This window comes from Canis lupus, chromosome 7, assembly GCF_048164855.1.
Source record: "Canis lupus baileyi chromosome 7, mCanLup2.hap1, whole genome shotgun sequence".
Classification (NCBI taxonomy): domain Eukaryota; kingdom Metazoa; phylum Chordata; class Mammalia; order Carnivora; family Canidae; genus Canis; species Canis lupus.
Genome location: NC_132844.1, coordinates 66,978,456 through 66,993,382, shown reverse-complemented (window position 1 = coordinate 66,993,382; position 14,927 = coordinate 66,978,456). Strand labels below are relative to the sequence as shown.

The following is a 14,927-nucleotide window of genomic DNA, read 5'->3' as shown; positions in this document are numbered from 1 at the left end:
TCCATGGAGGGAGCCCGATGTGGGACTCGATCTGGGTCTCCAGGATCACGCTCCGGGCTGAAGGCAGCGCTAAACCACTGTGCCACCGGGGCTGTCCATTTCTCCAGTAGTTCTTATGCACAGTCTTTGAATTTGGGAGGAAATTACCGTGGTTAGGCAAAGAGAAAGCGTGGAATCTAGAGTGAGCAATTTCCTGGAGTCATGAGAATGGCCTTCTGTGTTTCAGGTTACCCTACCTGTAAAGAAAAAATTAAGAGGAGACCTGGTGGCCGGTCTGAAGTAATCTATAACTATGTGCAGCGCCCCTTTATTCAGATGTCCTGGGAAAAGGAAGAAGGGAAAAGTCGCCATGTGGATTTCCAGTGTGTCCGAAGCAAATCCCTCACCAATCTGGTAGCTGCTGGAGAAGATGTCTTGGAGGACCATGAGATATTAATGCACCACCCACCCCAAGTGGATGAACTTGACCGGCTGAACGCCCCACTTTCTCAGATGGCTTCTAACGACTTTCAGGATTAGGGCCAGCTGTGGACCCACGCCTCTTCGGAGCCCTTCTTTGTACTGGATGCCCACAGCTAGCCCTTCCCATGGTTTGTCTCACCCTGAGTAGGAGACCTGCTTCTCCGTCCTTTCCGTTTTTCCCACAGTTAGCGTGTGTCCTTTTCATTACTGAAAAGTCTGTGCCTCCGGCAGTGGATAAAAAAGCACTGACTGGTAATTAAGCTACCAACTTTGTAGCAGCCCTGGTAACTTGAAAAATCTGGTGCCGTTTACAGAGTCTTTGCATAACTGCAAAAAGCAGGAAAGGAAGTCAAGACTCTTGTGGCTTCGTATTCATCAAAGCAGTCCTCTCATCCTTTATACTTTGTTCTTGGCTTTTTTGTTTGTTTTATACCAGGCAAATTACTTGGCAGCAAAGGGACCAAACCTTAAAAAAAGACAATCTCTAGCTCCCATAAGCTGGCGCTAATGGGATTCTTGTTAGGGGTCAATAAAAATGCCACTCCTGGTGGCCTCTGTGCCCAGATCACATCTGGGAAGAACTAGGCTCTCATCAAAATGTCCAGAGGGGATTTCTTAAGAGTTTAAATTCAGTTTTGTTTTTCATTCATTCAGTGAATAACTCAAAACCAGACAGATTCTTTGACTATAATAGTGTAACAATGTTTATGAAACCTTGTCAGGTTCAAGTCTAAAGGAATTATTTGGAATGACCATTTGGAATCAAATTCACAGCTCCAGAAGAATCTTTTGAATCAGGCCACTTTAATTATCTGGCTTGGAATCTGATGTGAAGAAGCTGTAGGTCTTCACTGTAGGCAGCACACTACTGTAAGTGTGGCTTGGAAACCTTAGATGATATGGGCTTAAAGGCTTTCAAGAGATGGGCAGAAACTTCTGACAAGTGCTCTGTTTCTCAATAGAAAAGACTTCTAAGAGCTCCAGGGAAGGGGGCATTTGGGGTGAAGCTGGGTGGGGAAACATCACCTACCCAGGTTTTACCCCAGTACAGGATTTTACTTTATATATTCTTTTCATACAATGGAATTTTTTTTTGGATATCAGGATATTTGTTTTTGAAGTGGCCTATCACACTGCTCACACTGGGTTAGAAAACCATAGTACCGTCATCCCCAAAGGAAGGATGAGTTGAAGGGATGTTAGGCCTAATAATTTTGTTTGATCTGTCGGCTCTGGGTTAGTATGGCATGGTGTGTGACAACCCAGACCACTCCCCCCCCCACCCCGGTACTGAACCATTTTCCCTCATGGCCCCTTGGCTGTTAACAGCAGAGCTAAATCTAGAGTCTAGAGCCAGACATTAAGTGTCTGGGGCTAATCTCCCATCTTGTGGTAAAGGTTGGCCACCTACCCAGAGCCTGTAGTCCTCACACATTTCAGAGGTACATAGTTTCCTTCAAGTTCTTTAAGGTAACATGACTAGTTTTCTTAAATTCCATTCCCATAAGACACCATAAGGCAAACTAGTCGATTCCAGTTTGCCCTAATCATAGTCCTCCAAAGGTATAAAGTCAGATGGGTGTTGAAAGCTACTCTTTCCAAGGCTTGAAGAACAAGAACGTTCTTAAGAAATGTGTTCTCTGTACATGTGACCAGCATCACAGTAGAAATCAATGCTCTGTTCATTACTCAGAAAAAAGTAGTAATAAGTAGTTAAACTGAGCCATCTCCCACCTATAGTCGTTCTACCACTGGCATCCAATTTGTAAGGCTGATGGTAATGGTTCAATTTGGGGTTAGGTCTTTTTGTAGCCAGAGGGGACTTTTATTTTTTATTTTTTTGTTTTGTTTTGTTTTTCCAGAGGGGACTTTTATGTCTGTGAAACTCACTGACTCTTGTTTGAGGTCTGGTTTGGCTTTGACCTTACCAGTACTTCATTCCTACCAATAGCTGTCCAGCCCAGATAATCGTTTAATGGTGCTTCCTTTCTGCTTCTCAGTTGACTTCCTTCTATGCCATCACAAAGGAAATCTGAATTAACTGTGTAGTGTAATAACTTCATTCTACGTCTTCTGTATTACCATTCAAGTGTGAACATGCCGCAGCTGACACTGTAAAACCAGTTAGTCCTTGCCTAGGTAAAAAGCCAGGTATGAAAGTATGGCATGTATGTAGCACTCTGTTCTATGTAAATGACTCATTTCCTCAGGCTTTCAAGAAGTAGGTCCCCCCCACACACAAAAGGTGGGTAATGTGCTTTTGGCCGCAATCCATGGGGGTGAGTGAGCCTCACAGGTAAACCCGTACAGGTAAATCTGCTGGTGTCACTGGATAGTGGTGACAAAGGGAAAAGTGGGGCCTAAAGGTCCCTTCTGGTGAAGAGGGAGGTGTCTTATGGACCCACCACCCTTCCAACCTGGAGCTCAGCATCACTGTAATTTAGTAGCTCCCCTTAGCCATGGCTGCTCTGTTCCCAGGGCCAGGACATTCCATTAATGGCAGGACCGTTCAGTCGCTGCAGGGACAAGGGGGCTGGGTTGCAGTCATTCCCTTCAGAGTCCACCACTGGCCAGTTCGGCAAGAGATATTTCTAATAAAGGTGGAACTCAGGTTTGGTGATTTTTTTTTTTTTCTCTAAGTGCCTAAATAAGGAAGCCAGGCTGTTCATACATCTTCTTATGAAGATGGTTTTGCTCAGACTGTCTAACTCAGAGGTAGCTCAGTGAGCCAAGAGGAACCTGAACTTGGAGTTTAGAATCTGAGTTTGTGAATGCATCATCATCATGCATCGTTGATTAGGAAACATTTGGCATTGAGCTGGAGAGTGGGCAGAGTGTTAACATGAGATGACGTCATGGTTTCTCCCAAGTGGAGGAAAAGTATAGAAAAGATGCCAGCAAAAATGGTAAGGAAGCTAGAAAGTAAATTTACTGCATAATGTATAATAGCCTATATATTATTTTAAGCTAAATTTGAAGAAAGTAGAATGTCATCTAACGTATACAGGTCTCTGAAAATACTGTAGAATAAGCCCAGGAAACAATCAGCACAGGCTTTAACTCAAATTGTCGGAGTGTGACATAGAGTCTTTTTTTATTAAGTGTCAACAGAAGGTTAAGAATCAGGGGGTTTTAGTAATTTATTCAATGCCACTTCTTGCCATTATTTTGAAATTGTTAAAATGGGTAAGAGTTCAGAAAGCAAACCTGATGGCTTCACTGGGGGAGATGGAGCCACACTGTGCTCTGGGTGGGATTGCCTCTGCACGAGAACATTACATTTTCTCTCAAAGGCAAAATGCTTGTAGATTTTGCCTCTTTACTTTGTATTTACTTTTAAAGTTGCACTTGTTCACCTACCAGTGTTTACGATATCCTATTACTTGGGATGCTTTTTCTATAATAAAGTATTATCATTTGTGTCCGTGTTGTTTTTGAGCAGAAAATAAAATTGGAAGCCAGGACATTAAAAGGGACTGAAGTAGCAGCACCTCGACTATCCAGAGCAGAGCCTCTTCCTTTCCTACAAGGCCACAGGGTCACTTGGAGCCAATGTGCATCCTTCTTATCCTATTAATCACTCCCGGGTTCCAGAACCCTAAGAGTCTGCCTTCTTGAGTTCCTGGTTCATTGGCATTCAAGCCCTCCTGAATCCTCCAGTCCAACCTAGTAGGGCCCCACAAAGCCAAATACAAATTTGGAAGGTAAGAGGACTCAGACTTTGATGTTCTGGTTTCAAACAAATGAGGAACTGCAACAGGAATGAAGAGCAGGTCCCTGGAAAACACTGCTGTAGAGCTGTGGGCTCCTCCTCTGGTCTCTGTGACTTGGCCTGACTCCAGTCTGGTGCCTACTGAGTTTCCTCAGCTCCCTTAGCCTAGGAGTTTATCGATGATGGTAATTTCAAGGGGTGCTAACACCTCCCAGCAGGCCTGCCTTTATCAACAAAGAGGTTAAGAACGTCTCTGTAAAAAAATAAAAAATAAAAAAAAAAAAAAACGTCTCTGTAGACACGGCCTATTAAACATATTCTGTGCCAAGTCCTATATGACCACAGGGACACAATGACCAGGACAGTTCCTCTCCAAGGGATTTTTAGATTTGTGTGGGGAAAACCTCTATCTATAGTCCAAGTCACCCAGAAAACCCAAGAGCATGCAGTAGCCAGTTCTTCAGCATGAGGAGAGTTTGCAAGAGTGCTCTACAAGTGATATGTGAACCGAATTCTGAAGAACAAACACGAGTTGTTTTTGGATCCGTGAACATGCCAGGAGGTGTTCCAGGCCAACACCACTATTTGAGAAAAGATGCAAAGGTGAGATAATCATCAGGGAAGACGGAGAGATGCAGAGATGAAGCCAGAGTAAGGAAGGACTCTTCTACCTCAGAAAAGGTGTTTGGTCTTGTTCATATAAACTATTGGGAGCCCTGAAGGGTTTTATGCAGGAGAATGACATGGTCAGACTTGACTTTCTTTGGCAGCAGGGAGGCCCGTGGACTTGAAGGGGGAAGGCCCAGGGACAGAGGTCAGCTAAGGGGCCACAGCAGTAGATTCAGCAAATGAAGGCACCAGTAAGACAGATGGCTGTGCCCCAGCTGTGCGTGTTTACCGATGGGAGCCGGGAAAGAAGTTTCTGGCTGGACAGCTGAGTAGGCAGAGTCAAAAAGGCCAGTGGGAAGCAACAGGAGTTCCGTCTGGACTGCAGTAGTTTGAGCCTGAACGAGGCCTTCCACACTGCGGTGTCTAGTGGGCGCCTGGCTTCGTGGGATCTAGTGTTCCAGGGCTAGGGCTGGAAGTTGGTCACTTTGAGGAACTCCCCACAAAAAGGGGCGCTGAAGCCCCGGTGTTGGGGAGATCACCAAGACCACGTGAGTCAAAAGAGGGCAAAGGCATTGCTCAGACGATCCTGAGCATTTCAGTCGGTGGCAAGGAAACCACCAAGAAGAAAGCTGGGTGAGAGTAGTCTTGGTTTTGTTTTTTAAGTCAACAGTATGCATGCAACAGGTTGATCAAGTAAGGAGGGCTGAAGGGCTGCCTGGGTAGCTCAGGTCATGATCCCAAGGTCTTGGGATGGAGCCCCAAGGCGGGCTCCCTGCTCGACGGGGGGTCTGCTTCTCCCTCAGCCTCCCTCTTCCTCCCCTCTACCCCCTCTTCTTTAATAAATCTTAATGAGGACTGAATGGAAGCCAAAGGCTATGACAGGACATCCATGACCAGAGAAATGACTATAAAAACAAAAACTAGTAGGTTTTATACCTGGGATAATGAATACATGTTTCACACTAGGGACGGAAGTCAGATGAAGTGAAGTGGGAGCGGGGAAATGAGGAAGTAACAGCTCCACGACTCTGCCAAGTCACTGCTATTAAGAAACCTCTCCGGAATAAATAAATCTTAAAAGAAACCTCTCCGGGAAGCTTCCCTCAGCTCCCCAACACCACCAGGTCCCCCAACAGCTCCAGGTCAGCTATCACACTGCTTCGCCAGGACTTCACAGCTGGTGCCGCGTGCCCTTAGGCCACTTAGTGGGAACTCTCCAACTGCTCTGCAGTTCAGGACCAAAGGGGGCTCCCCGGGTGCATCCCAGGGTGCCCAGTACTGTGCTCTGTATATGATGGGTGCTTCATGTGATTTAGGCAAGATGCTCTTCCCTGAAAGTACGCCTGAAAAGCATCATGGAGGTGGTTTTCAAGTCAGTGCTGGCTTTTGTAGATCATTCCAGGGAAATATATGCTAGCTAGGAAAGGGAAATACCATTCACTGAATCCTTTTTGAATTCAAGAAAAAAATACCATGTGGGGTTCCACACAGAGCCCCAGGAAAGAGTGAAACCCAAACACACCTCCCAAGGAACCAATTCAGAGAAAAAGCATTAACAGTTGATGGCAGATATTATGCCATATACATGAGCTTTGACATTGCAGCCTGCTATCCAGAGCCTGAATATTAATCCTGAAGGAACCCATTCATAGCTTTTCAAAGTAATTCTAAAAAGAAATGTACAGGGGCGGGGCAGGGGGATGCCTGGCTGGCTCAGCCGGTAGAGCATGGGACGCATGACCTCAGAGTCGGTATTCAAGCCCTGTGTTGCGTGTGGAGCCTACTTTGAAAAAATTTAAAAAGAAAAAGAAACAGGCACCAAAGAAAATCCTGATGTAGCCCCAAATCAAGAGGAGGCTGAATGACATCAGCATTGTTTCACTTCAGTATGCAGTACGGTCCAAGTCCTATTTCCTGACTCCCCCTAAGAGAGCAGGGGGCAGTACTATCCGTGAAGAGGACCAACGCTGAACCAGCGGCTCCTAACATGTTTCTTGAAACTCTTAAGTTTTGCAAAGACAACAGCCATTCTGGCTGCATTCGGCTTCCTTCTGCCTGCGGTTCTGACCCGGGATGGCCTTTGCTCTTCTTTCCTCTTTCTGAGGCTCCTTTCCCTAGACCAGAGAAGGGGCTGATGTGGGGCCCCAGCAGGTAGACCCAAAGGGCCCAAAAGGCTCTGCCAAAGTCCCATCCCAGGAGCCTGTGAGGGTCCTGGTCGACCCCAGGTGGGTAAACAGCTGTACGGAAGTCCAACAACTAACAGGACTTTTGTCAGCAGGTGTCCCCTTGGCCTTGCTGCAGGGGGAGGCCCCACTGCCCCGCAGCCCTGAACCAGGCAGAAAGAACACATGCATGGCGCCAACAGAAGATGGTCTCTTTATACAAACCAACTCAGAAGGCTCATCCTCGGGGAACAAAAAAGCAGGCCCCAGCCTCCCTGAGACAGAAGAGTGCTTTACTTAAACATGGTGATGAATAGTTCCGATGGTCTGCAGATAAACGGGCTAAAAGAAGCCACAGCACTCTGCCCCTTTCAGTTATGAACCATGCTGGCTTTAAAACACATCAGATTCACACCGTTTCACACAGTTTATTCAGAAGTTTAAAATATGGGCATCTTCCCCTAAAACAAATCATCCCCTGCCAGTCCCCACACACAGACTATCACCACTCCTGCTAACTTCTCTTTACTGTGCTTACCAAACATACTTGCAAAACACCTCGGGATCAAAACCTCAGCTATTTGGTAATACAACGAAATGACAAAGTTACACAAAAGAATCTCATTTACTTCCTTTTCACTAGCAGACCATGAGTGAAAGATTAAAGGGCAAACATTACCTTCAACCAAAGTTAATGCTTCCCTATTACTCTCTTTCTCCTTCCTCTAAGACGTTGAAACTCAAAGCAGTTTCATTTACTGTAACTCTGATATCCCATTTTTCTTTTCAGAATGGCTAAGCCAGGACATACGTTCCTTTCAAGTCGATCTTAACCTCAAGACTGGCAGAAAGCGGACTCCCTGTTGTCGCTTGGCCATGACGCTTTGCCATAGGCAAAATTACCACAGAGGTGCAAATGATGCTTTCAGAGTTATCAAAAATCTTAATGCATTAGTATGGAACCTCCACATTTTTCTGATGCCACAAAATTCCTCTTAAGGTGGTGGCAGGTGTGAAAGAAAAGGCACTTTGTGCTAAAATTCAGAGGGTCTCTTGGGAGAGTGCCACAGCAGAGAGGACCGGTCAGCCTGAGCAGCAGGCTGCCCTTTAAGTTGGAGAGAAGCACCCCCCCTGCCCTGCCCTGGAAGGCATCTGCAAAGGAAAAATCAGTAATCATGATTCCAAGGCAAAATGGTTACTTAAATTGGAGAGGACAAATACAAATAGAGAGAGAGAGAGAGAGAGACACCAAACACAGTTGCACCAAGGACTGAGGAGGAGCGAGCTTTACAGGGCCCTGTAGGCCAGCTTTCGCCTTCTACTGGGCTGGCTCCTTCACTTCGGAGGAGGTTCTGGAGACCGAGCAGGAACAGCACCTTGGCCAAGAGGGTTCCAGGCCTCCTGCCTCTGCCTGGACTCTCCCTGTTGTGTTCCCAGGAACAAACCGAGTTCCTGCTGACAGCACTTGTGGCTACTGCTGGTCCGCGACAACATCCATCTTAAGGATTTTTTGATCCAGCCATGAAGGGACAGTAAGGGTTTTCCACATGATCTGGGACTCCTTGGCAAAGCCCAGTGGCTTCTGGGTCTTCTGAGAGCGACGATGGATCACGCTAGGATCCCCCACCAACACTCAGAAAAGCAGCATGAGTGTTTTAGATGGGCAGGAGATAAATCAGTGGACTCAGGGTCTTTATCCTAGTACCATAAATAAAGTGCACCATGAATGGAGGCTGTGAGGAGCCACTCACCAGAGGCCGAGGTATGGGAGACACTACCCTCACCACCCGCTCAGAGGATGGTGGATCATTTCCTTCAGCCAGAACGCTGGCTGCTGAGGCTTTCATTATTGCTTTATTTCCTTAGTACTATGGAACTTTTAGCTGTAAAGGAAAAAGAAATACTTGGTGGGCTTGGCAGAAAGCAGGTCTGTCACAAAAATCACAGAAATTGGCTGATACTCAGTTAAGTGTATGTTACAATCTTAATAATGTTTGATGATGGCTGTTTTTTTTTTTTCTCCTTCATTCTGAGGAACTTAGGAAAACGAGTTTTTTAAGAACTCTATCAAATTGGCTCATGAGGCTTCTGAAGAAGCGGTACAGATGTTTATGGCCGACGTAGTAGAAATGGTTGTCTTTGTTCTGCAGGTTTCCAATGCTTTATGGAAGAGAATCCACTTACTGTCACATTTCAGGAGAGTTTACCATGACATACTGGCAGGTTCCATAAACTTCTTGGAAACTCTTTTCAAAGAATGTGTAAGAGGAAAACCGCAACGTTGTACAAAGAGCTCTGCTCCATTTAGGATTCTATTTCGAGGACACTATTTAGCTGCTTTCATGTAGGAAGGTATTGCCCCCCGAGCCGTCAGGCCCTCAAAGCGCTTGTATGTGTAATTGATGAAGACCCAGTCTTTGTTCTTGTAGTCAGTCTCAGGGTGATTACTTGTAGCTACTGGGAAAGAAATAGATGTGAGAGTTGATTCACTGCCTTACCCCGATGGACTGCTCAGTACTGAGGACAGGACATTCTGAAGAAGATAGCACAGTCTGTATTTGGGAAAAACTGCTTTTCACTCTGCAAATTTTCTACATTTGCGTGTCTATGGTCTTTGAATCTCCCATTTGTCACAAATATTTTAAAAGTTCCATTTTCCCATTTCTGTCATTTCAGGTTACCTAACCCTTAATAAATAAAACAAAAGAACAAACCTTTGTGATTTACCCACTCCATTTAGCAGGTAAACACTGGGAGTCTGTGGGGGCATTTGGGTGGCTCAGTTGGTTAAGCGCCGGGCTCTTGATTTTGGCTCAGGTGATGATCTCAGGGTCACGAGAGCCAATGGAGAGCCTGCTGGAGATCCTCTCTCTCCTTCTCCCCCTGCCCCTCCCCCCACTCATGCTCACTCTCTAAAATCAATTTTAAAGATCTTAAAAAAATAAATTAATAAATAAGGAAAGAGACCATGAGAGTTTATATTCATTCTCCATTCGACAAGGGGTCACTGCTACCCAGCGTTAGCACCACAAAAATACTTACAAAGAACCCAAAGAACTAAAGTTCCTCTAGCTGACCTGTGAATACAACCCCTAAACTGGCAGGACGTAATGGGCCTATAATGCAGCAGGAGGCAGTGTTGGCGATGTTACCTGTTGGCTTAAGAATATCAGATTCTGGAAATTCATCGAAGTTTGAGGTATCATCAATGCTTTTGATTTCAATAGATATTGCAGCAGGTCTCTCTCTGCCAAGAACAGACATGCCAAAAATTACTATAGTTAGTACTCACATGGCTCACAGCTGATTTTTTTCTCCAAAAAGAACCCTGGCCTGACACGGGAAGACCACCCCACTGGCAGGCAGCATTTCCTTTCTCTGAAGAGCTTCTGACACCAAGCGACCACGCCACTTGGCCACATCCAAATGAGAGAATATAACTAACAATTATCCAGAGCTGGGAAGAAAGACAAAACCCATGAGGAGAAAGTCAAATCCAAGGTTAACGCACTGCCCTTGTGTCCTGCCCAGTTGTTAAAAGGGGAACTAAACCTCCGGGCGCCCTCTTGCGCGGGGCTCTCACTTTCCACCACAGGTGTTAACAAGGAGAGGGCTAAAAATGTGGCAAAAGGGAGGTAAAGGTAAAACTTATGAGAGTGCAAAACAGAACACAATTATGAGGAGAGGACAACGTCCCCACCTTGTTTGGGAACCACCGAATGCCTAGGAAGCAGCGCTGGGCCGGGGGCAAGAGGCGGCGCGCTGGCCACACCCCGCAGCCCACACCGGGGCCAGTTCCTTCCTTCCTACCCCGGCTCCGGTGGCCGACGCTACAGAGGTTGGTGTGTTCTAGGTAAGAGCAAGGGCAACACGCTTAAAGTGCTGTCTTCACCACGGAACTCAAATGTCCCTTCACTTTGGAAATAACTGCTGGCTTCCCCATGTCCCCGGGCACATGGCCGACAGCAAGCCCTGACTCCTGAGCCCCGCCAAGAATGAAAATCAAGAAAGGACGCTCACTGTCTCCGAAGCCCTCTTCCCTTACCTGGCTTGCCAATACTGGGGCCTCTATATTAGTGGTAAGCAAATTACACCCTTTCGGAAATAATCCTGAAAGCCTTTATGTGGATATACCTGATATGTTCCCAGTCAACGCCTTCAAAAAAAGAATTACTTTTGATTTCCTCAACTCCAGGGGCTCCAATTCTATGTTCCCACTCAGAGCAGAATCTGGAAAAGACAGAGGTCTTTCAGCAAACCTCAAGTAGTCTCTTTAGAAGAAGATATGGAATAACCTAAACAGAGGAATGGGAGACAGCAGGGGGCAGATCCAGGTAATAATTTAAGTTTAAAAAAAAAAAAAGAATTTTGGCATGTCAAAAAACCTGGGTGAAAGGCGGGGGAGATGTTCTCTAATACCTCAAAATAAGGTCCTTGGCTTTCTCAGAGATAGGAACTTCTGGAGGAAAAGTCAGAGTTTCTTTCCAGTTCATCACCTTCTTATAGGTCTCTTGGGGGGTCTCAGAACAGAAAGGTGGGTACCCTGTAATAAGAGAGACACTTCGGAGCTTTTACTCCCCAGAACTTTGAATCTGAGAGTACTCTCCTTAATAGGATTTTATCTTTAACCCTCCATGACATGCACAGGACTTCCACTCATTCCAGAAAACATCTAAACTGATTTTTCATTTCCCCCCAAACTTCTAAGCCCAAAGTGAATTTGTGCTTCTGGTACCACAAGAGAAGCAGCTAACAGCTGAAGCCGGGAAAAGAAAGGAGGACATACATAGCATTGCACAGGTGGAAATCACCACGCCCAAAGAAGAAATGAAAAGAAACAACATCATTGAAAAATGACTCTGTTCCAGGAATATCCCTATATGAGTAAAGTGCCAAACAAGCTGAATAAGAAAAAAGCCTAGGTTTTAAAGGTGACTACCATGCCTCTTTTTGAGAACTACAGATAAGGGGATAAGTACTCTCACACCACATTACTCCACATGCCCTCCACACAGATCTCATGCGCTTCCACAGGCATCCACCCAATGTTCCGGAAGACAACACAGCCAGAAACCATTCTAGTCATCCACAGACTCATGCACTCGGTACTGCCATGGACATATTTACTCTCCTAGTGCTCTTGGGAATATGGCCACCCACCCCTGGAGTGTCCTCTAAATACACAGACACATCATCCAAATTAGAGGGAGAGGGAGAGAGATCAGAGGGGTCCATGCTTTGAAGGCTTAGAGAGAGGAAGGGGACAGCAAAGAAGTGAAGAGTATGTGAGGCAATGCCCAATTAAAGCTCTCTGCAAATAATGAATATTTAAGTGACTGAAAGAGCTGCTAGAAGGAGAGGATGAAATAGGGGAAGAACAGGATAAATGATCAGCAAAGCAACTACAGGATGCAGGAGGCCAGAGAACATAGTTGGCTCTTTGATGGCCAAGAGCTTTCTGCTTAGGAAAATTCACATTGAAAGACACAAGGAGAAAAGTGCTTAGACCACCCTCAACTGAAATCATCTATTATCAATACGGGACTCTCTTCTGGTTGCACCAAAATGTCCTCTGAAAGCATGCAACTTACCGATGAGCATCTCATACATGATCACCCCAAGCGACCACCAATCACAGAGCTTGTTGTACCCGGTCTGCATGAACACTTCAGGAGCAATGTAGTCGGGAGTGCCTACTGTGGAGAAGGCCTGAAACATGTACCATACATCAGGGAGGGGGGTGGCCACAGCCAGGACGGTGCTCAGAGTTCTGTTCTAGAGACAGAAAGTTTCAAGCACCACCTACGGGGACCCACAAACTAACCAAGCAGAATGGATGGCCCCAGTAGCCCAATGGCAAGTCTGATTTGCCAGAGCACTTCCAAAATGAACAATAAAGCTTTGTCAACAAGGCAAGAGACCCTTCCTAAATACACCCAAAGCCCATGGTTGATCAGGACAAAGGTACCCATCTCAACAACCAGCATTGTGACTGACTGAGCACCCAGTGAGTGCGAGGCTCCATATTTCTTACATGCTTCTGAGCCTATGTAGTCCTGGCACAAGTCAGCAAAGGACTTTATTAGCAGATAAAAAAAAAAAAAATCTGACGCCCAAAACAGCTTTGTTCATAGGCTGAGAACTAGTTAAGTGGCAGAGGCCAGTTTGAAAATGAAATACCTTGTCTAAATCATCCCTCTTTCTATCCTAAATATTCCTTAATTTGATAAAACCTAAATAAAGGGAAGCTTTATTATTACAAGGTAGTAGTATCCTACAGATTAGAGATTTATGTCCATTTACCAAACATATTCATTTATGTAAATAGTTCTTACGGGAATATTTTCTAAACTCAAGTAATCTACTCTCATAATGAGGACTATGATACTAGGGGGATGTGCACTCAAAGCCTTCCAGTGTGCTCAGCATTTGAGGATTTACCACATAGAAGGCTCTAATCTAAGTGCTTTTGACATTACAGAACTTCTAAGATAGAAAATAACATGTGTTGTCTTTTGAAAATATTTATTATGGAATACTGCAAAGATACAGAAAAAAAACAACAGACAATACAACACACAACACCTACTGCCCATATTAAAGAGAAGTTAATAATCTCCCATATTTGTCTCAGATCAATTGTTTTTTAAAAGACATAAAACTATAGAAACGATTAAAACCAGATAGCCCTTCCCTCTTCCCCTACTGAAGTCAAAACCACTCTGAAGTTGCTGTGCCATGCTTATATGCATATTTGCATAAATAACATAATATGATCTCCTGAATATTTCAACTTTTAATAAAGGGTTTCCTTTGGCACTTCATTAGTCTACAATGCTACAACTTGTTTTAACTTAACATTATGATTTTAAGATTTATTCATGTAGCTCTGATTCACCCATTTCACTACTGCAAATGTATTCTGTTATACAAATGTCACAGTGTTTTTTTTATCCATTCTTCTATTGCTTCCAATGTTTCACTATGACAACACCCGAATAAACATTCCTGTGACACCTCCTGGGCAGTAGAGCAAGAATTTCTCTAAAGGAGGAGTATCACTGGGTCTTGCATTACAAACATCTTCTAATTTAACTAGACATCTTCCAACTGTCCTCCAAAGTGGTTATTACCTATTGCAACACCCCCAGGGGGGATGAGTTCCTGATGTTCCAGATCTCACCAACACTTGGCTCTGATAGACTCTTTTAAATTTTCGCCAATCTGATGAATATGAAATGGGATGTTTTAATTTGTATTTCCTTTATTTCTAGTAAGGTTGAGTATATATTCATCTACTAATAAGCCATTCAGGTCTTTTGTCTCTGAATTCCCATTTAGATCCTTTGCCCACTCGTTTTTCAGTTGCATTACTTTTTTTTTTTAATTGGTTCGTAGGAATTCTCTATGAATCCAGGACATTAATTCTTTATAGTTTTACATATTGGAAATAACTTATCCCAGTGTGAGGATTATCATTTTTATTATGACCTTTAAGTGATGTAATATTTGTTACATACCAAAAAGTGTGTAATTATCAAATTATGAAGCATAATAATAAAAATGAATAACCACGAGTTCAACTGAAGAAATGAATTATTACCAATGTCATTAGAACTAAACATGTACTCCTGTCCCTTCCATCCTCTTACCTCTCCTAACCCCTATGGTTCAATTTTGTTATCATTCCTCTGCTTTTAAAAAGAAATTTAATTTTGCCCCATATCTGCCTCTAAATGAGATCTTGGTTTTATTCTGAGGCTTTGTAAAAATGGTATCACACTACATCAGTCTTCTGCTGTTTGATTTTTCTTCTCCATGTTTTGCTCCTAAAATTGATCCATGATGTCACATGTAGCTAGAATTCATTCATTTTCACTGCTGTAAAATATTCTATCCCAAAATGTAACCACTTTCCTGTCAATGGGGTTCTGACACGGGGTTATTTCCAGTTTCTTGCTATTAAAAAATGCAATAAACGT

The 14,927-nt window shown here is 44.3% G+C and overlaps 2 protein-coding genes across 12 annotated transcripts in view; one reads left to right on the top strand and one right to left on the bottom strand.

Moving 5' to 3' along the window:
- The window catches only part of KCTD20 (potassium channel tetramerization domain containing 20), a 38,320-nt gene extending 34,438 nt beyond the window's left edge, over positions 1–3,882 (top strand). For all 6 annotated transcript variants that reach the window (XM_072833254.1, XM_072833257.1, XM_072833258.1 and 3 more), the window contains one exon: positions 227–3,882. In XM_072833254.1, coding sequence (XP_072689355.1) covers positions 227–519 — 293 coding nt within the window. In that variant the 3' untranslated portion in view covers positions 520–3,882. The remainder of the gene's footprint in view (positions 1–226) is intronic.
- Positions 3,883–7,353: 3,471 nt separating this feature from the next.
- Positions 7,354–14,927, bottom strand: part of STK38 (serine/threonine kinase 38) — a 42,323-nt gene continuing 34,749 nt past the window's right edge. For 5 of the 6 annotated variants that reach the window (XM_072833247.1, XM_072833248.1, XM_072833251.1 and 2 more), the window contains 5 exons: positions 12,537–12,654; positions 11,365–11,488; positions 11,080–11,175; positions 10,098–10,192; positions 7,354–9,402 (listed from right to left, as the gene is read on the bottom strand). In XM_072833247.1, the coding sequence (XP_072689348.1) occupies positions 9,272–9,402; positions 10,098–10,192; positions 11,080–11,175; positions 11,365–11,488; positions 12,537–12,654 (564 nt within the window). In that variant the 3' untranslated portion in view covers positions 7,354–9,271. The remainder of the gene's footprint in view (positions 9,403–10,097; positions 10,193–11,079; positions 11,176–11,364; positions 11,489–12,536; positions 12,655–14,927) is intronic. The other variant, XM_072833249.1, reaches the window with a different exon arrangement.